Below are 26,957 nucleotides of genomic sequence, written 5' to 3'. Positions count from 1 at the left end.
GCTTCTCTGGTTTTGCCAACGCATTTGTTTTTAACATATCCAAAAAGTATACATCGGTTAGTATTGTCAAATTCCAAAATTGATGGTATGATGTTTTCAACTTGACTTATAAAATCTGGCAGTTGATTCTGATCATTGCCATCAAAGCTTTCAATATTTTTAATACAACTTAAAATAAGGTTAAATTTGCTCACTTCTAAGGCGTCCATTATTAAAAGTGTATTTGTTTTAAAATAATAACGTAAAGAAAAGGTTATGTACTAATATTAAAAGTAAATGTAAGAATAAGCAATAAATATATATAAGTATGTAGATAAATGGCTAGTCAAACAATATATAATAGCGCAGTGATAACATACATATGTACTCAGTAGGTTAGCACAAAACGTTCATATGTAATTTTTGGCGTACAATTACCTATGTACGTTTCTTCTTGTTGTTTTGTGTTGTAACTGCTAAGCTTGTTGCTCCCGTTGCAATTTGATTGTCGACTCTACTATTTGTGCCGGTGTACTTATTGTTATTATTGAAATTGTTGTTTCTTCTAATGTTCTTTGAATTTACTTCTCGCTCTCGTTCGTTGCGTTGTTACAAGTGCTGTGTTGTTGAATTCGATGTCCTTTGTGGAGGTCACAATTGAATTTTTATTTGAGAGAATCCGTAATTTGTTGTTGGTATTATTTAATTGTTTGTGTATTTATGTATTCCAAATACATGTAAGTAGTTTTTGTTTTATAAATCGGTATGCTTTAACTTTCGAAGAGTTCCCGATTGTTTTTGCACTTCAGAGTAATCACTGAATTTTTGTTTTTGCAAGAAGTTTTTCTCTAACCTTCGTAGAGGTCGCAATTGTTATTGTATTTCAGAGGAATCACTGAATTTTTTTGTTTTTATATTAAACTAGTCTCTAACCTTCGTAGAGGTCGAAATCGTTTTTGCACTTCTGAGTTTTTGTTTTTGTAAGAACTAAGTCTCTAACCTTCGTAGAGGTCACAATTGAATTTGCACTAAGAAAAATCACTAATATGTTGCTTTTTTAAGCAGACAGTATTTAACCTTCATAGAGGTCATGTTCAAACTCAGTTATTTTTAACTGATTTGTTATACAGTTTTAAACACCTTATTCAAGTTCATTGACCTGATTAAAGGCCGTTATTACAAACGCACTTTTCACAAATTTCACCAAATTTATAATTTGATGCTGCTACTTATTATATTTAACTTGACGTTTTTCACATTTATTGTTCCGTATTTCCTAATAACTTTTAAGCCTTTGAAGTTAGTATAATTCACCAATTTTTCAATTTTTAGGTGCACAGAGTGAACAATATTTAAATCTTCTTAAATTTTGTTTAAGTTTTAATCCTCGTCGCCATTAATATTCTTTAATGAAACACAATCTTCAGTGTCACATTCAGAACTAATTTTCTTTATTTTCTTATATTATCACTAAGCATAAATAACATAGAGCTTATTCTAATTTCTCTTATTACTCAATATTATGCTGTTACGATAAGTTCTCTTAATACTCTTATATTTAATGTTGTTGTAGCATCATACATAATTTGTATGTATGTATGTAAGTATGTATGTAAGTATGTATGTATGTATGTATGTATGTATGTATGTATGTGTGTATGTATGTATGTATGTATGTATACATTACTATATGCATGCTGCCACTAAACTTCCATCGCTTCTATTGTTAGATATTATGCCGCGCAAATATTACGAAATTCCCAATGGAGTGAAATGTGTTTCAATGCATTCCGAAGGATAGCGATAAAGCAATAGGGAATGAAAAATATATGTATACTTATATAACGGTAGCAAGTGCTGAACAATAAGCATCAGAATGCAATTGAATTGCATTTGGTTTATTGCCATTCACTTGTAGCGAAATTACACAAACACACATTAATATGCACTTAAGTTTGTATGTGTGTATGTGTGTAACTCGCACATTGACAGTAAAATACAGACACAATCAAATAAATTCGCTGCACTTGAATTAATGTTTCGTAAAGTAGAAAAACATGAGAAATGCCATTGTGGGCAACTTTGAAGCACCAAAAATAAGCAGAAATTTAGATTCTTTGTATGTTTTCTTACCTCTTCGTTTTAATTTGATCGCTTGCAAGTTTGCAAAGTTTTTCAGACGCGCACCTTTACCTCTTGTGGCTGAGAATACAATGTTTGTAAGTGAAAATAAATTGTGTCAGTTAATTAAGAAATAGCTTAGAATGAGATAATTAATTAGCAAAAATTAGTAAACATTTTCACAAGATTCTTTTTTAGCTGTTTTTTACTTGCGAAATTGTTCGCCATAGACAGAAACAAGTACTTGTTATCATTTAGTGCCACGTCCGGACTTTGAGTTAGGTGCTTGAGAACGTCCTAGTCAAACTTCCGGAGCTTCTGATGAGTCACTAACGATGAGTGTGGCCTGACGTTGTCCTCTTGGAACATAATTCCTCTCCTGTTGGAAACAGCTGCCTGCTTTTGAGTGATTGCTTCCTTCAGACGGTTAACAGTACAGATTCGAATGAAGACTTTGAAAGTATGAGAACATCTAAAATAGGTTATTGTCTGGCCATTCCACCAAACACGCAAAGAGACAAATCTTTCGGGTTGTTAATCCTAGCTTAGCCACAATTTGCGCCGGCTCCGATACGTAATCTATGAGGAGTAGTCTAGTATTTTAGGACACCAGCGCATGAAACGAACTTCTAAGGGTTCTGCTCCTTTTCCTTTCTCCTGTATCGTGGCAATGGATCAAGTGCACAAATGGTGCTCTATTATAATAACGGGTGATTTTTTTGAGGTTAGGATTTTCATGCATTAGTATTTGACAGATCACGTGGGATTTCAGACATGGTGTCAAAGAGAAAGATGCTCAGTATGCTTTGACATTTCATCATGAATAGACTTACTAACGAGCAACGCTTGCAAATCATTGAATTTTATTACCAAAATCAGTGTTCGGTTTTTTTTTTTTTTTCGGACAAATTTTGTTCAGCGATGAGGCTCATTTCTGGTTGAATGGCTACGTAAATAAGCAAAATTGCCGCATTTGGGGTGAAGAGCAACCAGAAGCCGTTCAAGAACTGCCCATGCATCCCGAAAAATGCACTGTTTGGTGTGGTTTGTACGCTGGTGGAATCATTGGACCGTATTTTTTCAAAGATGCTGTTGGACGCAACGTTACGGTGAATGGCGATCGCTATCGTTCGATGCTAACAAACTTTTTGTTGCCAAAAATGGAAGAACTGAACTTGGTTGACATGTGGTTTCATCAAGATGGCGCTACATGCCACACAGCTCGCGATTCTATGGCCATTTTGAGGGAAAACTTCGGACAACAATTCATCTCAAGAAATGGACCCGTAAGTTGGCCACCAAGATCATGCGATTTAACGCCTTTAGACTATTTTTTGTGGGGCTACGTCAAGTCTAAAGTCTACAGAAATAAGCCAGCAACTATTCCAGCTTTGGAAGACAACATTTCCGAAGAAATTCGGGCTATTCCGGCCGAAATGCTCGAAAAAGTTGCCCAAAATTGGACTTTCCGAATGGACCACCTAAGACGCAGCCGCGGTCAACATTTAAATGAAATTATCTTCAAAAAGTAAATGTCATGAACCAATCTAACGTTTCAAATAAAGAACCGATGAGATTTTGCAAATTTTATGCGTTTTTTTTTTTTAAAAAGTTATCAAGCTCTTAAAAAATCACCCTTTATAACTTTTGTAGGTTGGCACCACGATAATGCTTCCATCACATTTTGATGCTTCCTTGCTTTGGTCTTGTTCAGATCGTCATTGGTTTATCATTGTCGGGTTGGCATCCCTACATTACTGTTGACAATCTTGGCGACCACTCCGTTACCCTGGCATACGGGATTAGTGAAACCGCTTGCTTTTGGCAAGACCCTCTACTGACCTCCTGCAATCCAAGACATTTTTTTACGCGATACGAACGGAGGTTATCGCCTTGAATGTTTATTCCTGCCTGCTGATGCCATGCTCCTATCCAGATCGTCGCATAAACAATGCATACATAAGTTGACTATTGTCGGGTTCTCATCCCTACTTTACTGTTGGCAATCTCGGTCACTATCCCGTTTCCCTTTCTCTTTATGACCTGGCATCCACCAAGATTAGTGAAGCCGCTTATTCCTAACGACACTTTCCCCTGCGCCCTGCAACCCAAGACACATTTTTACGCTATGCGAAACGAGTTTATCGTCTTGAACGTATCTTGGCTGTTCACGAATAAGTTAAATCTGGAGTTGACCGTACATTAGAGGCTAATTCGTTTCCCAATAACCATTCCTTTACTTGAAATATGATATACATCAGTGGTCCGGCAGTTTAAAAGGCTGTCTTACGTTTAACTCAGTACAGAATATAGTTTATCTTCGCACCAACTCTGTACTCCATTTTCGAGCCGTGGAAAGGGGTTCGATACACACCACGCACGAAAAGGAGCTGCCTTTTTCCCGCTATGTCGGATCCCGAAATGAATCATCCTTTATTTGTAAATTCTCCTGTGGTCGCCTCGCCGATTTTGCCACGTAGTTTATTAAAATTTCAATGAAATTGTGCCCACGTTCTGTGTATAAAAAGGTTTTTTTTTGACAAGTGATCTACACGAAATTTGGCACGGATTGTTCATGATAGGAGTACAATCTCCGAAAAATGTGTTCTGATCGCTGCCATGTAAAGTGAATGATCAAATCAGAGACATCTACAGGAAATTTTGCATGGATTATTGTTTGATGCAGTGGACCACTATATCATATGGCTGCCATAGAAAACAGATCAAAATCGAATCTTTTGCTGAAAGCTTTAGTTATTATGTCAGCATCAACATGAATCATCCGATCCAACTTAGCAAAGTCTCAAACGTGGGCTTGTGCATAACAAATAAAAGCAGATCTTTGCAACACGCTCATATTTATATATAGAAACATACATACATATATACAAATGAATGTCTATTTCCTATTTTCGTATGCCCAATTGCACCCAACATGTCTACAAGCCGACGGATGCACATATGGGTGTAATCGTGCATGTATTTGTTTGCCAGAATGGTTATGTGTACAGCGAATTTGCGGTTTCCTTGGCATAGTCAATTGGTTCGTTACTTGGTCGGCTGAACAGTTAGTTTGGTGCACATAACTACACACTAGTGTATATAAATAGCTAATAGCTATAGAATCATATGGCTGTGTATATCATTTATTCGAGCGGTTGATCGTTTGGTCATTTGGTCAGTCGGTTTGGTAATGCCGTTAGTTGATTCACTGGTTGGTTAGTCGATTGGTTAACCATTGTGTGTTGAATTGAATAAATATTTGTAAAGCTACATGTACATACCTTATATATAACTACTTAGATATGTGCTGTAAATGTCTGCATTATTTAGACGGCATGCTTACATACGGCTTAGGGGAAAAATTTAGTTCGAGCTCATCTATATTTGATGTTGTTGTATTGGCATTGAAAGTCATACGTGAAAAAATTAACTCATACAAATGTTTCAAAAATCATTCCGGTCAATAGACCGCCGCTGCTGGATCGTGTATATTAAGGGCAAAAGGACCAATTTTGAAGCAATATTCGCAGCAATAGTTCAGCAATAAGCATCCAAATATTATCTTCCCAGGCGTCAATCTGCCCGAGACTGTCTGTGCAGCCATGCGATCTCACATAACCCAACAAAAAGTTTTTCAGCGTTGTTAAATCGTTCGATCTTAGAAAACGCGCCACAGGCCCACGACGCGAGATAATGCGCTCATAAAAAAGTTTCTTCAAAAAATTTATTGTTTTGTTGATTATGTGGCATTTAGCCTTTTGCTGGAACCATAGGTTGTCTCCATCAACATCCTATAATTCTTTCTTTCAAAAAGTCATTCATCATGGTTCTATATACCTCTGCTCCACAGCAGTAGTAGCATATTCGGCGGCCACTGCACGACATGCATTATCCACTAGTATGAACTTGTGTGAAATCTAGGCATGGCTCCTCGAATTACCGACGCTGCTGGGCGATTATGTCCATCGAGAGTAGAAACTCGATAATCGAAGAAAACTTTCAATACCCGTATAACCTTGATTTTTGACCTGTTGGTAGTCGGAAAGCATTGTTTCATAGATGTTAACGTGGCAGTTTCTTCGAAAAAAATTAGTGAATTTGAAATAATTGATCTTTTCCATATTCCAACGATGAGTTGTTGTTGATGGCGGTCCTGGACGTGATTCTTCGGCATTTCTATGCACTGTACAATTTAAATAAATTTTCTTAATGCTATAAGTTCCAAGTCAAATGGTTACAGAGGAATTTAAGTCTAGTTATATCTGAACCGTGACAATTTTTGGTTACTTGAAGTCGATTTTCGTGAACGAATACTTCTTTAGGGAGAATACTAGATTCTGGCCGAACAGTTTACAAAGAATATCATCTCATCGACAATTTTTCCCAGATTTTAAAAATAACGAAGAAATGTATATAAATCTTTGTGGAACCGTGAATGATATCAACAGCCAATAAGTCAGATCTTGAATTAATCGAAATAGACTGAAACGGCCACTTCCGGGTAGTAGAGATGTCTACCCTTGTGAACTTTGCAAAAATAAAGTAATGAGAGAGTCTTGATTTCGTAAGTTGTCATTGTTCTATGAAACAGGTTAGGTTATTTAGGTCGTAGGATTGATCTTCGCCCCATAGTCTGCGCAGGATTTCATATGAACAATTGTCAACACTGTTCCTTTGTAATACAAAAAAAGGTGCGTGGAGTCCCTACGCGCGGAAGAAGTTATACTTCTTAGCGGTGTTCAGAAATGCATAACATTTTCTATGAAAGAAAACTTAAATTCACATTTTATAATTTTATTATGCACATTTTATAAAGCAAAGTCTAAATGAAGGAATTTTAATTCGGAAAGAAGTTCTGTCTCTTCGTTGCGGAAGGGAATATGCAGCGTAACCATATATCTTTTGTAATCCATCAACGCGCGTTGAAAGCCCAGCAGTTATCGGTGAATTGACGATCGTTGATTCATCAGTAGTTATAGATGCTCCCGCAGAGATTGATTAAATCTTTTTACGCGCTCTCTGATATTCCTCAGCTGTTTTCCTCTTCCTCGGTTGGCTATCATTTCCAATTTCTCCTTTTCCCGCTCTGATTTCTTTCGTACTCGGTATTCACGATAATATTGTACTGTTTTCCCTCCTTTTAAAACACGGGCTACAATCTCAACAGAATTTATTTTTAATTTTTTGCTTACTAATAGAAATTAAATTTATCACAGCAATATTATGTATATGTATATACATATTATGTATATGTATATTGCTGTGATAAATTTATTTTCTATTAATAAGAAAAAAAATATTTATTAGTATAGTATACGATGTTAAAAAGCAAAAATTTAAAAATAAATTCTGTTGAGATTCGAACCAGTGTTCACGTCGTGTCAGTCTAGGCGCTTACCACCTACACCACCATTGACCTTTAGGTTGCGTTGACTTAAGTATGATTTGGTTATGCAGACAAGGTTGCGTTACATTCATATGGATGGAGCAAGGTTGCGCAATCAGAATCTATCGCAACCTTTTCCGGCGTCGTATAAGAAGTATAACTTCAAAAAGGAATGTTCAGGTGAAATGGATCCTAAGATCTTTGATAATATTACTGACACCAGAGCGACCTTTTCTCACAATTGAAAAAATTGAATCTAATCTTGGATACATGGAAGTATGGATCGAATGCGTCCACCTCGCAGAAAAATACGACTCTATAGCAGATATAATAAACATAGGGGAAATATTAGGTATAATAGAACGTGGTGGCCTACGGAAAAAATCACAAATTTTGGAAATGCAAGTTAACAATATAAAAAGTAAAGCTTTAGCTTTAGTACTACATCGACAGCGAAGAGGCCTAATTAATATTTTTGGAACAGCTCAAAAATGAATACGAATAACCATAATGCAATTAAAAATCTAAATAGTCAAATAGGCATTAATGCGTTTTTTAATAAAACATTCTCTAAACTCAAGTCTATCTTAGAGAGCGACCGTAATTTAATAAATTCGAAATTACGAGTACATAGTATAAATAACGTTAACAACGAAACACAGGACATATTCTATATACTGACTTCACACTAAAACTCAAAATTATACAAGACAATATCGAATACATTCAAGAAAACATAGCTGTAAATGAAAATTAGAAACTAATTCTTGAAGACATTGCATTAAATAACTTAAAAAATACGGCATTAATAGATGAAATAAGCTATGTATGTAAGAAAAAACGCATTATAACGGGTGATTTTTTTGAGGTTAGGATTTTCATGCATTAGTATTTTACAGATCACGTGGGATTTCAGACATGGTGTCAAAGAGAAAGATGCTCAGTATGCTTTGACATTTCATCATGAATAGACTTACTAACGAGCAACGCTTGCAAATCATTGAATTTTATTACCAAAATCAGTGTTCGGTTCGAAATGTGTTTCGCGCGCGTGTTTTGTTCAGCGATGAGGCTCATTTCTGGTTGAATGGCTACGTAAATAAGCAAAATTGCCGCATTTGGGGTGAAGAGCAACCAGAAGCCGTTCAAGAACTGCCCATGCATCCCGAAAAATGCACTGTTTGGTGTGGTTTGTACGCTGGTGGAATCATTGGACCGTATTTTTCAAAGATGCTGTTGGACGCAACGTTACGGTGAATGGCGATCGCTATCGTTCGATGCTACCAAACTTTTTGTTGCCAAAAATGGAAGAACTGAACTTGGTTGACATGTGGTTTCAACAAGATGGCGCTACATGCCACACAGCTCGCGATTCTATGGCCATTTTGAGGGAAAACTTCGGACAACAATTCATCTCAAGAAATGGACCCGTAAGTTGGCCACCAAGATCATGCGATTTAACGCCTTTAGACTATTTTTTGTGGGGCTACGTCAAGTCTAAAGTCTACAGAAATAAGCCAGCAACTATTCCAGCTTTGGAAGACAACATTTCCGAAGAAATTCGGGCTATTCCGGCCGAAATGCTCGAAAAAGTTGCCCAAAATTGGACTTTCCGAATGGACCACCTAAGACGCAGCCGCGGTCAACATTTAAATGAAATTATCTTCAAAAAGTAAATGTCATGAACCAATCTAACGTTTCAAATAAAGAACCGATGAGATTTTGCAAATTTTATGCGTTTTTTTTTAAAAAAAGTTATCAAGCTCTTAAAAAATCACCCTATATATACGGCTGTACATTACTTTAATTTCATCGCTATTGTATTAATAACTGTATTAAAAAAAAAGAGTAAAATAACAGTGTCAAAATAATCAACATTATAACTCGGGAGAGTGCCTAATCAAAGGGAGGAGGACTTATGTATGTTGCCGTCGTTGCATACCAAATCGTTGCCGACGTCGACCAACAAACCCCAATTTACACATTGACTGGTCTACATATATTTAACCAAAGCATGTTTAAACTCATGCCAAGTAACTTCAAATACGGTGTTCATGTTACAAAAATTGCGACAATTCTCTAGATTATTATTTTTATTCATATGCGAATTTTTGAATTTTAATAAATTAATATGCCAAAAGAACAAAATTTGTTAAAGAATACTTAGTCCAAAAAGTTTCATTTTTAATAAATAAAATTCCGAATATATTTTGACACTAAAGACAAGTTGTTTTTCAATACCATATCTCGCCAGCGACGAAATTTGAGTAGGGGTACCGCCCAGGTATGAGATCTCTGCCCTCTTCTATGGATCCTGATCATTAACGATCTGCTTAAAAAACTCGAGGATCGTCGCTGGCGTGTCATTGCCTATGCAGACTATGTAGCATTTGTGGTAAGGAGAGTTCCTTAGTACATACAGTGTACTAAAATCATTCGAATTAAAATTTTATCTTAATATTTTAGCAATTTAACTGGTGGTTAATGTAGCTTTAATACTGTCGCGGTAACTTTCTAAAAAGTTTTTAACCACAAATATTCAAATTTATCGTGATATACTACGTCGGTATGACCTCGCTTACGCCTTTCATTGGCGCTGCTATAGATTTAGTCATCTTACGAAAGAGTAAATTCTTTTGAAACTAAAACTGAAAAAAGTTTGTTTTTCTTATATTACTAGAGCAACAAATAAATTATCGCACAAGAGCGAGTGCTTAGAGAGTTTGCGGTTTTCACAAATACTATGTTGCTTGATAAGGAATTAAAACACAATTTAAGTTTCCTAAAGCGTATCAATTCGTTTAGTTTAATTTAGTATTTCAGTAAGTATAAGTGATTTGGTCTGCAAACCCGATTTATTGTGGAGGAAATATAAAAGCAATAACACCAATTTAGTAAAAATGAGCAAACTAAAAGTACGCAATTTGTGTGTAATACTCGCCTATATACTAAGTCAACAGTTAATCAAAACTACTGTTGAACCAGCCTTCACTTTGGCCCCCGATTGCGATAACGATGAGGAGACTACTTGTAAGTGCTATGATGGTTTTGGTTTTGTTTGTACAATTTTAGACGGACTTGATTTTATTAACATCGGTTTTAATTCAAACTTACGGAGACTGTTTGTATTGTGCTCCATATACACTGAAAGTAATATCAATTTTCTACTTCAGCACAAATTTCAGTCAATTTTACTTAAAACCCGTTCTTTCGAAGTGAAAGATTGCAAGAATTTTAAACATGAAATCTATATGAATGACGAAGTGCGGGCAATTCTAATAAGAATGCGTGAGCTGAATAAAGTAATACTAGTCTATAACACTGACCTCGCTGCAGAACCAACGGCATATATTCCTCAAACCAAGAATGTTCTTCATCTTCAATTGATTATTAAATCCGATCGTAATGAAATCCAGGAAGCAGATATTATAAGCATACCAACTGACATACTTTATGAGCAGAATCTACTGGAGTCACTTACACTTAGCGTACAAGGTCTACGAAATCAGTACTTATCGCTGCAAAACTTGACGCAAACATTCTTTAAAAACTTCACTGCGCTTAGACAGCTTGACTTAGCCGGAAATAATATGAGAATGTTGGACGCCAACATCTTTGCAGCGCTAACAAAATTGAATTGTCTGAATTTGAGCAGTAATGACATCCGGGAATTGTCCGAAAATTTGTTTGCATATCAACCTCAACTTCTCATACTGGATCTGAGTCACAATTCATTGACATATTTAACGGCACACCTTTTTGATCACACTCCTTGGCTATGGCAGTTGAAACTTGGTGGCAATCAACTATACGACACCACAAATCTTATTGAAAATCTGAGACCGTTGCATTATTTACATAGGCTAGACGTAAGCCAAAACCAACTGCAAACTATTTGGAGCACCAATACTTCCGTCAATAGAACGCCAAGTTTCCTAACAAATTTTCGATACAGTCACAAGCGCATGAGTTTGGTTTTAGCCAACGGTCTTAATTATATTACCAAGTTGCAACCAGAAATTTATAATGGTAGCGAGATTAATTCAACAATAATCAATTTAAGTGGCAATCGTCTGCGCGAATTCACTTTGGATTGGCTTGTAGCAGCGAGCATTTCATGCCCTTTTGAAATAAACCTAGAGCACAATCTGATTGAAAACATTTTTGCTTTACAAAATTCGACTGTCGATTGTGCTCCCCAAATTAAAATGACTGGTAATCCGATCGTGTGCGATTGTAAATTTGCTTGGATTTACAGTGAAAACTATCGTTCGCTGTTCAATGGTTTGCAGTGCGTTCAGACGTCAACCAAACCATTAAAAGATCTCGCGCAGTTGGAACGTAAAGAACTGTGTGCTTGGGAACCAGTAATGTGCCCCAGCGAATGCAATTGTTACACACAATTTGAATTTCTGCACATCAATTGCAAGGGTGCGCAACACATCGAACAGCTCCCTCGCCCCGAGCAAGTTGGGCTCAAGAGTTCGGTACTCGATATTAGCAATAACAATTTCATTGTATTGCCGTTAAACACCACCTTCGGCTATGGTAACGTTTCACAACTCAACGCGTCGTACAATAAAATCACGAGCATAAATATCAGTCAACTGCCAACCAATTTGACGGTTTTGGATCTACGAAATAATCGCTTAAATTCCTTAAATGATGAATTTTTGCGGACATACCTCAATGAGAGCACAAAACTACAATTTCTCTATCTAAATGAAAATCCTTGGTTTTGCAACTGTTCCACGCTGCAACTGCTGTACACCATACGAACACATCGGACACGCATACCCGATGCCGAACAGTTACTCTGTGTTAATAAGCCGAACGATACACTCCTAATGGCAAATGTGAGAGAATTGTGTCCAACTCCTGTTAATGTTGAATATTATCAAAATATCAATGCAACAGTGATTAGTGTAGGGTTAACCATTATTGTTTTACTTTGCATTATCGCACTCTTTTATAAATATAAATTAGAAGTGGAAGTCTGGTTATATAGTCACAACATATTGAGATTTTGCATTAGTGAATGTGAGTTGGATAAGTATAAAACATTCGATGCGTTTATTTCATATGCACACCAGGATGCAGACTTCGTCAACCATACATTGCTGCCGCAACTCGAACAGTGCGAACCACCATTTCGTGTATGCACGCACGAACGCAATTGGCTGGCTGGCGCTTATATACCCGAACAAATCATCGAATCGGTGGAACAGTCGCGTCGGACGATCATTGTGCTCTCGCAGCACTTCATCGAGTCGGATTGGGCGCGCATGGAGTTTCGCACAGCGCATCAGTGCTCGTTGAACGAGGGTCGTGCGCGCATAATAATTATTAAATATGGAGAAATCTCAAAAAGTGAGTTATTGGACAGAGAGCTAAAGGCATATTTGGATATGAATACATATCTGGATTGGCAAGACGTCCGATTTTGGGACAAATTACGCTACGCCATGCCACATAAAGTGGGTGTAGAGAGGAATACCGATATGCTAAAGATTAACGGCAGAATGTATGTTATGGGACAAGTTGAGATGAATCGTTTGGGTGACGACATTGTTTAAATTTGTCACAGTTGGTTTGTGGTAAACCAATTGGTTGCAGAATGGTAAGAGTCTTCACAAGTACATATACATATATTTATGAAAATACAAATATATTACATTTAATTGCAGTTACTACGTGAAATTTCGATTCTACTGTGACACAAAGAGTTATTCAAAATGTTGCTACTAAGAGAAAGATGGAGATAATCTTGGCCAACCCGCTTACCAAGCAGTGTTGATCGCACAAACTCTTCAATTCCATTTTATTATATTTCAAGTAACTATTTAATCAATTTTCCTGTAAAATTAATTAAAAATTACACAATGATATCTGTTTATATATACAAAAATAATTTACTTATGTAAATACTTAAACAAGAAAGAAAGCGTAAGTTCTCGAAAGGTGCAATGCTTTAATGCACTGAGGAATGCTACTGTCAGGTGCTGAAAAAATTTTACACTGTCGGTAAGGATTCTTGGGGTATTTGCGTTCAGGATATGTTTATTGATATGTATATTACAATTATTAAAGGGCGTGGCCAAGCCCATTTTTTTAATTTTTTGCTTGCAGATGTCTATTGCTACTGCGATACCCTTTACTAGACTATAGTTTTATATCTTAATTTAGTGCATGTTTATGGCAGTCTATAGTATTTCGGTTAATGGCGATTTGTGGACGTGGCAGTGGTCTAGTTACCCTTATCTTCGAACTCGTGATTGTTTTGCCACATAAAAAAAAATAGTTTTGCAAAATTGTTGATTATTGGAATACAAAAAAGTTAAAACAATTATTAAATTCATTGTAAGTCCATATTTGGTTTTAGAGTTGCCACCTTAAAGAATAAAATCTTGTATAAATATTAAATAATTGAGAAAAGTAAAACATTTGATTAAAATAATCACTATATATACATATTTGATCGTAGAGTTGACACCTACAAAAAATTATCACTGAATTATTATTATGTAATTGAAAACATAAAATAAAAACTTTATTATAATTAACATATACTCAAATTTAGGTGCAGGGTTGCCACCTACAATAAAGTTAATATTAGATATAATATAGAACTGTTGAATAATTGGGAAAAATATATATATTGTTGACATGGTCATTATGTGCTCATATTTGGATGCAGAGTTGCCACCTGAAAATACTTCAGTATTAAAATAGTAATGAGTTCTTGGAAAAAATAAAACTTATTAGGGGTATTCTCTTGCTCTTGCAAGATTGCAGATTGAAAAAATACTACACCGAAATATACAAGGGCACGAGAGCACCCATTGCAGAATCTAATGATATATGAGCGACTGATTCAGTCAATTTATTGTAAATGACTATTGTGCATGGCTATTGTGAATTGACGCACCTTCTGCATTCATTTTTAACAAAAAAAAACTGTAACAAAACTTTATAATTTATATAGAAATTATAAAATATAATTAAAATTTACCTTTCTCAGCAATTTAACGACGTAATATGTCTTTATGTAAAATGGCAACTACAACAGGGTTGCAATTTTATTTTTGCGTGACATTGCACGCTAATATACATGGGTTTTGGTCTGACATATTTCACAGCCCTTGCAAATATTTTTCTGCGTGTGTTTGTTGTTGTGCCGTTGTAAATCTGCAATGCTTGCACCGTGCACCGGGTTTTGCAAGAGCAAGAGAATACCCCTATTATTATTGAAATTAAATTATCTTAATATAATAATATTGCTGTGATCCCTTAAAGGCTAGCCAGTGAAAAACACTACTCCCTTCCTTCCTTTTCCTTCCTTATCGGCAAAATGTGCGCACAGTCAAAAACGTGGTAAAAACACAGAAATCAGCCATCTTTGCTTTGTTTTCATTTGAACAATGTTGCCATTGCCCAATACGCATATATAGTTTTGAGCACATCTTTGTTATCAATTACAGTTTTTTACAATATAAAATATCAAAACTGAAAACAAACTATTAAAAATAGTTTATATATTTATAAATAATAGCATTCGACTCTGATTTTGAGTTATTTTAAGAAAATTTCAAACATATTGAACAAATTGAATTATAAAAGTTGATAATTACTGCAGTATATCGATATTGGCAACCCTGCGTTGTGAGAGAGCAATCAGCTGAGACGTTTGCGACGGCAAAAATCCAAATGTCGCAGATTCTCACGTCATCGTCACGTCAGAGAGAAGGGAGTAGCGTTTTTCACTGTTCACTTACATTGCGCGCCCATAAGATAGGTCGTGCCAGCTGACACGACCCACGATTCGGCGTTATTCACTAACTAGCCTATTAGAAGTATACTCTTAACTTCTTAACGGCCAACGCAGAGTATTTTCAACCAAAAGAAATTTATTCATTAAAATCACCACTCAGAAGTCGTTTTATCCCTTGTAAGCGAGCGATTTTCGAAGAAACATTTCTAATATGCCAAAAGACAAAATTAGAAATGAATTTCTTAAATCTCACGCTCCCAGATAAAACGATATACCTCGTCCTCGTGGGTCGATTTCAAAAACCACAGAAATGATTCTGTGTGATTCTGAAAGGCCAACGCAGAGTATTTCAATTAAAAGTCACACAAAATAGTTGAGAATTCGCAGAACAAACGAAAAGAAAAAGAAGTATAACTTCAATAATGCACAAGCATACAAACATATTTATGCGCACACATGTGAATATGTCACCAACCAAAAATTGAAACATTGTTCTACGAAAACAAAAACAACAACAGCATAAGCATGGCAACGTTGTGTTGTTGGTAGAAAAGCCGAGCTGTGCCGAAAGAAACGAACAAACGATCGCCGATTGTCACCGCTTCGCTTGCTGCTCGCACATCTTCGCAGACAAGGTTGCGTTACATTCATATGGATGAAGCGAGGTTGCGCAACCTTGCGTTACTTTTATATGGAAGGTTGCGCAACCAGAATCTAACGCAACCTTTTCCGGCGTTGTATAAGAAGTATAACTTCAAAAAACTCCTAAAAATGGATTACAAGATCCTCATAGATCGGCAAAGTGATCTTGATAAGAGCAAGAAGTTCAGAGAACCACTTAAAGCTAGACGGATCGAGCCGAACTCATCTGAGGTCCCTATATCGAACGATAGTACGCAGAAGGACTCAATTCCAGGACTAAATTCAATCAAATCGGACTATGGGTACCGTTCTTAGCAGGCCCATTGGCTTGACAGTTTCTGGCGATTCCGCTGTGCCCAGGCAGCTATACAGGACTAATATAGAAAAGCTTCATGCTATTCTAATGAGCTTTTGCAATCCTTGTTTAGTTTTGAGCGCACAGGCAGCGAGCTCAAAGCTAGTATAATCGCTTCGCTATCGGAGTGAGTGTACATCTCTCTGTAGGAAACTGCATTTCGGGCCAGTACATACTACATACTACTACTTTAATGAGTAGCACCTCCGTTTGAAAGACGCTTCTGTGGTCTGGTAACTTGAAGCTGGAGTCTCCCGTCGAATGAATCGTAGGGCTTGAGCTTGAGCTTGAAATTCAAGCTCGAGATCTCGGCGACATTTGGTTTCAACATGACGGCGTCACTTCCTACACATCGCAACAATCAATGGATTTATTGAGAAAACACTTCGGTGAGCAGATGATTTCACGTTTTGAGTCGGTCGATTGGCCACCAAGATCGTGTGATATCACACCGTTAGACTTTTCCCTGTGGGAATATGTAAAGTCTAAAATCTATGCAGACAATCCGGCTTCGAGTCAGGCCTTGGAGCAAAACATCACGCATGTCATTCGCCAAATACCAGTCGAAATGATCGGACGAGTCATCGAAAGTTGGGCTCAACGGATGGACTATCTGAGACGTAGCCGCGGCTAACATTTGAAAGAGATAATCTTCAAAAAGTAAATGCTAAAAAATGTTTTTTCTAATGATAATAAACATTCGCCATTAAATTTGAAGTTTCTGTTTCTGTTTTTCTTTAAAATAGTAGGGAATTTCGAAAAGTATTACCTTTTAAAAGCTAGAATAACTTCTACTTGCACTGCTTCCGTAGAAAAAATTCCAACTTCTTTTTCCAATTTCCGTTCAAGGAAAGTAATACAGAAAACTTATATGTATTCCTTAAAAATTATTCAAGCCAAACAAAAATATTCATTCAGTAAACAAACGAAAAATTATTTCCGTAATGACATCACTTGAAAAATAAAAAATAAACAAGAAGAAGAAGAGTAGAAGAAATAAAGCTTTTAGCGGTCGTGTAACATTTATCAGAATAATTAATGCATTTCTTCCTGGTTCGAAGTTTATTTTCGTTGATTTACGCCCACAGCTACAGAAATTCGCTCAAATTGGTGTATGCAGTCTTATAAAATGTATATTATATTATATAATAGAGGCAAATGTTTTCGAGTCACGTAGCGTTGTTTACCCTAAACGAAGAATGAATGAATTGCATTGCATTACTAATTTTTTACTTTCACTCTTTCAACGCTCTCATTTCACTTTTACAGTACACTCGGTGTTTGTTCGTTTTTTGCTCTCTACTACCTTATTAGTGTTAGGTTTAGAAACTTTTAGAGGCGGTGAAAAATGTTCGTCGATAAAATCGTTTGGCATGCGACCAAAAAATACTAAAGAGAACAACATGAAACCGAAATTGGGCAGTTAATTTAATTGAAATGGGATGCAATTTGTTATGCCCAACTATTAACTTAACGAAGGGGCAACTACTAAAATCATCATTTGTGTTTGTATTTTGGGCAATTGTAGAGTTAATAAAAAATAAACGTACTGCGGAATGATATAAAGGATTATGAAATAAATCGAAGCTGGTTATTGAAATTATAGTATATGGGAAATGAACTATACTTATATGTAATTCAAGTAAAATAAAAGCAAATCCAATATTTTCGAGTGTGGAATATTTATTTTCCGTATTCCTTTTAAAGTCTCGTAATATTTGTGCTGACCCGCCACCAGCGGAAAGGAATTTGGAGCGGAGCGTTGTTCTTCGACCGCTTGCGGCTGGTTCCCTTTTAGTCTCTTAGAACTCGAAGGTTCTTGAGCGTTATCTGCCCCCTCTTCCGCTTTGCGGTGGTGTCTGGTTGCATTTGGAGGTGCAGCCGTTTCGCAAGCCCTTTTCGCGTCTAGCAACGGACACGTACTTAGCTCCTGCGCGTCCCGAAGAAAGGTTGCTGCCCCTACTCCTGCTTAGAGAGAGCTTCTCTGCTGCCACTCCGTCCCAAAGGTGTCTCAGGTACCACTTAAGAGTGGCACCCCTCATGTCTGCTCTACGAGGGTCATCGGCACATTCAGCTTCTCGTATAGAGGGCATTTGCCCTCCCCGATCGACTTTCTTGGAGTCCCCCGCCTCCGTGCAGTTGATCCTGCTTCAAATCATCATCGTTTCGTCCGTGCTCTTCAAAGAATGCACGTTCATCCAATGAAATAGCTGAACTTACGCCTTGCACATGAACCGCTCTTACCTGCAATCGGCATGTTGTAGTGAGATTCGATAAAGGCAACCGCTACTTTCCAAAGCGTCCGGCTCCATCAAGAATACAGCCCAATTTACCTCCTGGCTGCAATTCATCCAGTGGGCATGGGAGTCGCCTAACTGCCTGGATTAGGAGATGTTACCGTATGGACACCAAATTTGATAATGTCCGTTTATGTCCACTACGGCCCAAAGCGAACTGTAAGAGATCCTATGAACTACTTATGCCTAGCAAAGTCAATATCGCCGCTATTGTAAGTGTTCTGACTATCCAATAGGAACACGCGTGTATAACTATTTTGTCGAACACTGAAGATGTTTGGAGGAAGGGGAGGTGGAATTATCTCGTCACGACCTCCTCTATTGTACTGATTTTGGTAGACTGAGATTGAAATATCTCCGCAGACACAGCTTTGGAGAACCTAGCCAAGTGCTTGGGACTAATTAGTATTAACCGTCTTAATAAACCAAAAGCTCAAAACGCTTCGTCGATTTATGAGATGACCCATTTTACGATTATTGTCAACCTAACCTTTCTGGAACTCGGCTGTAACCGCGTAAGCGATGTCTATGCCAATAAAGATGAAGAAAAAGAGGTGAGGATGAAAAGCTCGCTGATACTTTTTTAATTTATTTTAGACAAGTGGGTCCCTAAAGCCATACAGGTACCGATAATTGTCCATTGCTCCCTTCTTTGTCAACTCATCAATTTTGCATTTCCACTATGACGTGGTATCCAAATTAGTCCTATCCAGAAGTAAACCGAAGTCGATGATGTGGAGGTTAGCTATTCCTTAAACAACTCAAGCGCACGGTCACTGAATTCAACGCTATAATCTTCACTTTATCAGCGATGTAGATGCTTACTTCCTTGATTGCACTCCTACTGTTCTGGACCGGAACTGTTACTTTTAAGGCAGAAGTCCTTGGCTTAAAAAGCGATACGCTACGAGCACGCCGGAATCGTGAAAACGATTTTGACAGTTAGTTGGCGACGGTAGACACCTCTAGCATCATTCAACTGATCCGTTTAGAATAATATGACCGCTCTTCTTCATCCGTTTCATCCTAACACCGCAGACAAGTTGGAAAGAAAAGAACTGCCAGAGCTTGGTTCGGCAACTCTATGATCCAAATGAATATGCAATTTTGGCGGAAATCGACTATGATGGATACTATAAGTAAAATAATATTAGTTATGTTCTTTACACACATGTGATGAGAGCGGCAAGTAGGACCTCTCCCCAGTTTCTTAACTAGTGCAGACTATCTAAGATGAAACCTGAATACTTTGCCCTGCCTACATTCTGAAGCAATATGCCGATCAAATCATGTGTGTAACTCTCACTCAGACTTCCAAGCCGGCTATGGCTCTTTGTTGGCCTGTCAAAATGTCAAGTCACCACGGAAGAAAGCTGACCGAACACATAGCAGTTGCATCGCCAACCTATCAGCATAACATTGTCTCAAAATGCAGCCAAACTGTTGCGCAACTGCAGTCTTTCAAGTATCACATATGTAAATAGTTCAAATGCTGATTCTCGTAAGTATATATATGTGAATTATAGATATGTATATACTTATATATAGTGGTAGAAGGCAGTCACCGCTTGTGACTTGGCCAAAACGCTTCCTTCATGCAATAAATCCTTTTCAATTAACTTTGCATTTGATTTTAATTGCTTCCACCACACACATACAATCTGATACATTCACGCACACATATTCGAGTTATGTGATTATGTATGTTAAGGTGTGCAAAGTTTTCCAAGTTGATTTTTTTCTTACTGACGCAAATACACAAAAACTAGCCCGTATTCGCAGTTAAACGTATTCGCCGCCACGCGCATACGACCCTAACAGTTCGGTACTCCGACTAGTGGAGTTCACACCACTAACATCTAACATTTGTCGGTCAGTCCAGCGAATACCCATACCATCCAAATCCCTAATGTCCGAGTACTTCGGGAATTCTGCAATTACATGTACCCAGTCTTCAGACCGTACCCCACACAAACTACCTGAGCTAACAGGTAGGTGCCTCTGTTGCAAAAATGCAATCAGTGGCTGATGCTCCATAAGCAAAAACTCCAGACTCAGACAGAATACGAAGTCTAGGTTGCTGTCAACAAACCAAACGTCCGAAAAGCACCCATTAGTCACTCGACTAGGACGCTGTATTAAAAGGAGGACTGTCATAGCTGTTTTCCACTATGCAGGGGCTCCATAAGTGACACAGGCCACAAACAAATCACGGTATATGGTGCGAACAGCAAGACTTCCGAAACCCCAATCACTCCGCAAATGCGTCGTACTTTGCATAGGATTGCCTGCAGTCGTTCCTTCACATTCGCCAAGTGTGGAGTCAAACACATTCTTTTGCTCATGGTCAGCCCCACGTATTTGACTTGTTTCAAATATATGGACCACAGATGGAACCATGCGGGCAGTCAGGAACTACTCCAATATCCACAAATCCATTCATGCTGATTAGAGAGGCTTTTCTGTCCGAAAAATAACTCCGCCAAAGAGTAATTTCCGGACAGCCAAGCTCATCCATGCGTTGCACTACTATATCCCAGCTTCGTTAGTCAAACGCCCCATGAAGTCAACAAATATGCCAGCGACAAATATTTCTACATTCTCCCTAACGACATACTGGACATCAAACCAAGCATCTTCTATACTGCGTCCTTTCTGAAGCCATTTTACCTATCCGACTACATATCGCGTGCTAACAACTGAAGCCGTTCCACTATAACTCTCTCCAGCAGTTTTTCAAGTACTGGAATGAAACGGTTGCGCCGATATTAACGATGATCACTCCTGACCTTATCAAGGGGACTTCAGGAGAGGAACAATCCAAGCACTTTTCTACTCGGGTGCATGACTAACTCGACTCAGCTCGACATACTGATGAATTATATACATATGTTACGAGTATAGGGTTCTCGACGGTTCTTATTATACCCTGTTCAGGATATAAAATTCAACTTGTGAAATAATGGACACCCTTAACATATGTGTGAGTATTTAGAAGAGAGTTCGTAACAACAGTAAATAGAAATATGTTAAGTTTTTTTGCAAAACTGCTTTGTGTATATGTATGTGCCAGTGATATTGATATACATATAACGGGTGATTTTTTTGAGGTTAGGATTTTCATGCATTAGTATTTGACAGATCACGTGGGATTTCGGACATGGTGTCAAAGAGAAAGATGCTCAGTATGCTTTGACATTTCATCATGAATAGACTTACTAACGAGCAACGCTTGCAAATCATTGAATTTTATTACCAAAATCAGTGTTCGGTTCGAAATGTGTTTCGTTTCGTTTTTATCGACAAATTTTGTTCAGCGATGAGGCTCATTTCTGGTTGAATGGCTACGTAAATAAGCAAAATTGCCGCATTTGGGGTGAAGAGCAACCAGAAGCCGTTCAAGAACTGCCCATGCATCCCGAAAAATGCACTGTTTGGTGTGGTTTGTACGCTGGTGGAATCATTGGACCGTATTTTTTCAAAGATGCTGTTGGACGCAACGTTACGGTGAATGGCGATCGCTATCGTTTGATGCTAACAAACTTTTTGTTGCCAAAAATGGAAGAACTGAACTTGGTTGACATGTGGTTTCAACAAGATGGCGCTACATGCCACACAGCTCGCGATTCTATGGCCATTTTGAGGGAAAACTTCGGACAACAATTCATCTCAAGAAATGGACCCGTAAGTTGGCCACCAAGATCATGCGATTTAACGCCTTTAGACTATTTTTTGTGGGGCTACGTCAAGTCTAAAGTCTACAGAAATAAGCCAGCAACTATTCCAGCTTTGGAAGACAACATTTCCGAAGAAATTCGGGCTATTCCGGCCGAAATGCTCGAAAAAGTTGCCCAAAATTGGACTTTCCGAATGGACCACCTAAGACGCAGCCGCGGTCAACATTTAAATGAAATTATCTTCAAAAAGTAAATGTCATGAACCAATCTAACGTTTCAAATAAAGAACCGATGAGATTTTGCAAATTTTATGCGTTTTTTTTTTTAAAAAAGTTATCAAGCTCTTAAAAAATCACCCTATATATGTACATACTATACATCTATATATACGCGACCAAAAGTTGCAAGCATTCAGAATTATCCCTTTACGGTGCTGATATCCTTTGGCTGTGTCTTTTATGCTTTACGGTCATAGTGCAACTAATAATAATATGCGCACACAGCACACATATGCAGATGGATCACACAACTGCTTATGTACATATACTATACAAACATATATGTATACGTATGTGTGGAGCCTTTGTACACTGGCGCCTCTCGCTGTGAGTTATCATCTCATTTCTGCTTGGCTTAGCTGTCGCCATTTTGAGGTATTAAAATTATTACTCACACATACATACACACACAACATCAACACCAATACAAACATTAACTCCGTCGCACAGTTTTGGTCTCAACACACACATACAACTAAAGTGTTGTTAGAAAATTCAGTTTGCAAAGAGATTAGAGATGAGCGTGACAAAGGAAGCTTATAAGGACTCGTAAAATAACTTGTGTGAAACTTTAGTTTGGAGCAAAATATTTGGTTGCGAAATTTCCGGAACTGTGCAGTTTAGTAGTATAATTGTTGGCGTGCATTTCGTTGCATTCTGACAAGCATACTTTGGGGCTGAAATGCCAGCCGTCAAACTTTTGTGTGTCGAAGTTGATGCCAAAATTTTCGGTAATACTACCGAAATTATTGAGGATATTCAAGTGGCATTGGTTGAGGTTAAAGTTTGGCTTAAATTAATAGAGTTTGTGGTGGACTGCTCGAATGAAATATAATATATTATTTTTTGTAAGATGCTTGATTAAAACTATATTTAACAAGTAAGGAAGCGCTAAGTTCGAATATAATCGAACAGTTCATACTCTCACAAATTGTAAAGTTTAAAGCCAGTTAAATAAGTTTGTTGGTTATATGTGGTGTCGGACGAATTTTCAACCGATTTTATTCATTCCAAACACGAAGATGCACTGTTATAAGAAAAACACGCTCTCTCAATTTTATTAAGGTAACTGACATATTGACTGACGTTTGCGGTATAAAGTCACCCGGAATCAGGAAATTATTCTCTCAGGATTTCAATTATATACATAGGCTGCTATAAATATTTCTGGACTAGGCTGCACAAAGTGTTGCCAGGTGCAATCTGACATTTCCATTGGAAAGTTTGACATTTTTTAGCATAACATCACTCAGAACGTTTTGTCGTTTTGTCGTTTTGTCGTTTAATCGTGAATTGTTTTATTTACAGGGAATTAAAAAATTCATCTCGGTCAAAAAATGGAATTAACTCGTGAACATTTTCGTGCCATCATTTTTCACAACTTTCGACGTGGATTATCACGACAAGAGTGCATCGATGAATTAAAATCTTTGTATGACTAGAAAGCACCATCCTATAGCACTGTGAAAAACTGGTACAACGAATTCAATCGTGGCCGACGCTCGCTCAAAGACAAATTCCGTGAAGATCGTCCAAAAACAGCCGTTGTACCAGAAAACATCGATGCCGTACGTGAACTGATAATGCAAGACCGTCGTGTAACATACCTTCAGATGGAGGCATACCTATGCATTTCTCCCACCAGCATACATTCGATATTGCATGAACACCTGGCCGTAAAAAAGGTTTGTTCTCGTTAGATCCCACAGAATTTGACAATCGCTCAAAAAAAGGCTCGTGTGGATTGGTGTAAAGAAATGCTGAAAAAATACGATCGCGGTGCTTCAAAAGACGTTCATAAGATCGTCACAGGTGACGAATCATGGATCTATGCGTATGAGTCCGAAACAAAACAGCAATCGACCGTGTAGGTCTTCCAAGACGAGCCAAATCCAACGGAAAAAAAAAATTTTCGTTGATAAATATGCCTATTTTCATTATTAGGCCAGAAATATATATAGCAGCCCTCGTATCTCACACATTGAAACACTGGTACTGAATATACCAAGGGGCTTGAACAGTGGAGAATTTTTGTATTCATAAGGTGGCTCACCTCAAAGGCACTATTCGTGCAAAGTTTTATCTGTATATAATAATTAATTCTTGATTTGTATACTGGAAAATGAAAATTTCAAAAAAAATTTAAAATTTTGTTATATAAGAAATAGCCGTGACTGTAGTCCGATTTCACTCATTTTTGTACTGTAACAAAGTTAAGGAATGTTATGTACCGAATTTGGTTCAAATCGGTCGAGCAGGTCCTGAGCTAGGTGATTTCATCTAAAAGAGGGTGCTATCATGTCCACTGTCCGATTTTGACAACGGCTCGTATAGAGTTTTCTCATACCATCTCGGTGGCAAAATTTAATGTCTCTAGTGTATTTAGTAAAGAATTTATCATTATATGGGGCATCATTTTATCATTCGATTTTTGAGTTAGTATAACATCTACGTGAGATAAATTTGATTGTGATAGCTTTAGTGGTTTAGGAGACAGGTTAAACTTATTACAGGTGTGGTCACGCCCAGCTTTTCGAAATTTTTCCACTATTTTGTCTTTCTACTACGATCTTGGCACAGGGGAGTTTTATATTTTAATTTAGTGCTAGGTTATGGCACTTTATAGGTTTTCGGTTAATGGCGATTTGCGGGCGTGGCAGTGATCCGATTACGTTCATCACTAATACCGACCGTGTTACGATGCCGAGAAACATGTAGACCTTCACTCGGATTGCAACTCATCTCACAAAACTCTTAAGCTTTTTCTTCTTTATTGGCATAGACAACGCTTACGCGGTTTTAGCCCAATACTCTCAAATCCGAAGTGTTTTCATACATTTGGACGACATGATCTAACCAGCGTAGCCGCTGTCTCTTAATTCGCTGAACTATGTCAATGTCGTCATTTATCTCGTCCAAATCAACGTTTCATCGAATGCGATATTCGCCGTGGCCAATGCGCAAAGGACCTTAGATTTTCAGCAGAACATTTCTCTAGAAAACTCTTAACGTCGATTCATCAGTTGTTGTCATCATCCATGCTTCTGCACCATATAGTAGGAGTGTCATGTAGAATTTGGTCTAAGTTCGTCGAGAGAGGACTTTGTTTCTCAATTGTTTACACAGAACGAAGTAGCACCTTTTGGCAAGAGTTATTCTGCGTTGGATTTTGAGGTTTGTTAGCTGTTAACAGTGCCATGGAAGCCAAGTCGCGAATGTGACGACTATTTGTTTGATGATAGGAGGTATTTGGTTTTACCCTCGTTCCAGACTAGACACATTTGCGCTGTTTGCGCTTCAACGTGGAGAAAACAGATCAATGATATCGATGTCGTCGGCATACGCCAGCAGTTGTACACTCTTGTAGAAGATTGTACCTTCTTTAGTCAGATCTGGAGCTCAAGTATATTGAAGAAGTCACACGATAGGGAGTCGCCTTATCTGAAACCAGTCAGTGATCACTCTCCAGAGTTGTGCGCTATGTTCGGGACCCGTCATGTGAAAAATCATCCACAATAAAAAGGGTAAAATCTAAATCAACTAATACACCATATCAAGAAAGTATCGGGAATTCTTCATTTTTCCCTTTCATATCCCGCTTATATACAAGACAGGTAAATTTTTTTTCTAGGTTGGTACAACTGTCCTTAATTATGATGCCAAAAGCTAGCACGATCTGTCAACAAGTGTATTTACAGCAATTGTTTATGTCAGTCGACCTCAGTAGTGTTTGTCGAAATTTACAATGACCGGAAATATTGATCAACGTATTTGTGTTAAATTTTGGCCAAACACTCACCAAATATCATTGAGCAAGAACAGTATTGTATGTGTCCGTATGTGTCCCCCTGTGACTTTTTCACCACAATGAAATATCCACTTCGGGGAACACGCTTCGACTCAATTGAAGACATCAAAACAATTTAGACGCGAGAGCTAAAGTCCATCCCGGAAAGTGCCTAGAAAAAATGTTTTGACAATTGGAAGAAGCGTTGGTTCATGTGGATCGCTTCAAAAATTTCGTTTTATTTACAAATTCCCGATACTTGCTTGACAGAATGTATGACAACCGTTAAATGTCGCGCAAATATCGTATCGTAAATACGGCAGAAGCATAACAGTCCACAATGGATTCATACCTATAGCAGGTCACACTCATAGACATAAGAAAGACACTTAGAGAACGTGTTTGCCTAGTAATAGCCTGTCTAAGTGCTAAAAATTTTTAAAATCAGTTTATAACTTTCCATAGCTCGCATATATCCAATATATGAATATTTTCGAACTCCCGGTTGATTTAAAACATGAAGCAATGAAACATAGTGACGTCTGTGATCCATTAAAAAAGTTAATAAGGTATCAAGCTGAAGGTGTCAATGACCTATTAAAAAAATATTATAAGTTACCAATCATGATAGTGCTCCACGCAGTTTTGTCGCATAATGAAT

The 26,957-nt window shown here is 37.6% G+C and overlaps 1 protein-coding gene and 1 pseudogene across 1 annotated transcript; one reads left to right on the top strand and one right to left on the bottom strand.

The window, feature by feature from the left end:
* Positions 1-11,632: 11,632 nt before the first annotated feature.
* On the top strand, positions 11,633-13,070 carry LOC125778962 (protein toll-like). Its single transcript, XM_049458912.1, has one exon. The coding sequence runs from the start codon at positions 11,698-11,700 to the stop codon at positions 13,063-13,065; it is 1,368 nt and encodes a 455-aa protein (XP_049314869.1). The 5' UTR covers positions 11,633-11,697; the 3' UTR covers positions 13,066-13,070.
* Positions 13,071-15,411: 2,341 nt separating this feature from the next.
* On the bottom strand, positions 15,412-15,589 carry LOC125775901 (small nucleolar RNA U3; annotated as a pseudogene).
* Between the last annotated feature and the right edge of the window lie 11,368 nt (positions 15,590-26,957).

This window comes from Bactrocera dorsalis, chromosome 1 (assembly GCF_023373825.1).
Source record: "Bactrocera dorsalis isolate Fly_Bdor chromosome 1, ASM2337382v1, whole genome shotgun sequence".
Classification (NCBI taxonomy): Eukaryota; Metazoa; Arthropoda; class Insecta; order Diptera; family Tephritidae; genus Bactrocera; species Bactrocera dorsalis.
Note: the sequence above shows the minus strand (reverse complement) of the source record. Positions and strands in the feature narration are given on the sequence as shown.

Excerpts from the sequence above, each read along its gene's own strand:
- LOC125778962 (XM_049458912.1), top strand. The coding sequence starts at position 11,698 with ATGACTGGTAATCCGATCGTGTGCGATTGTAAATTTGCTTGGATTTAC.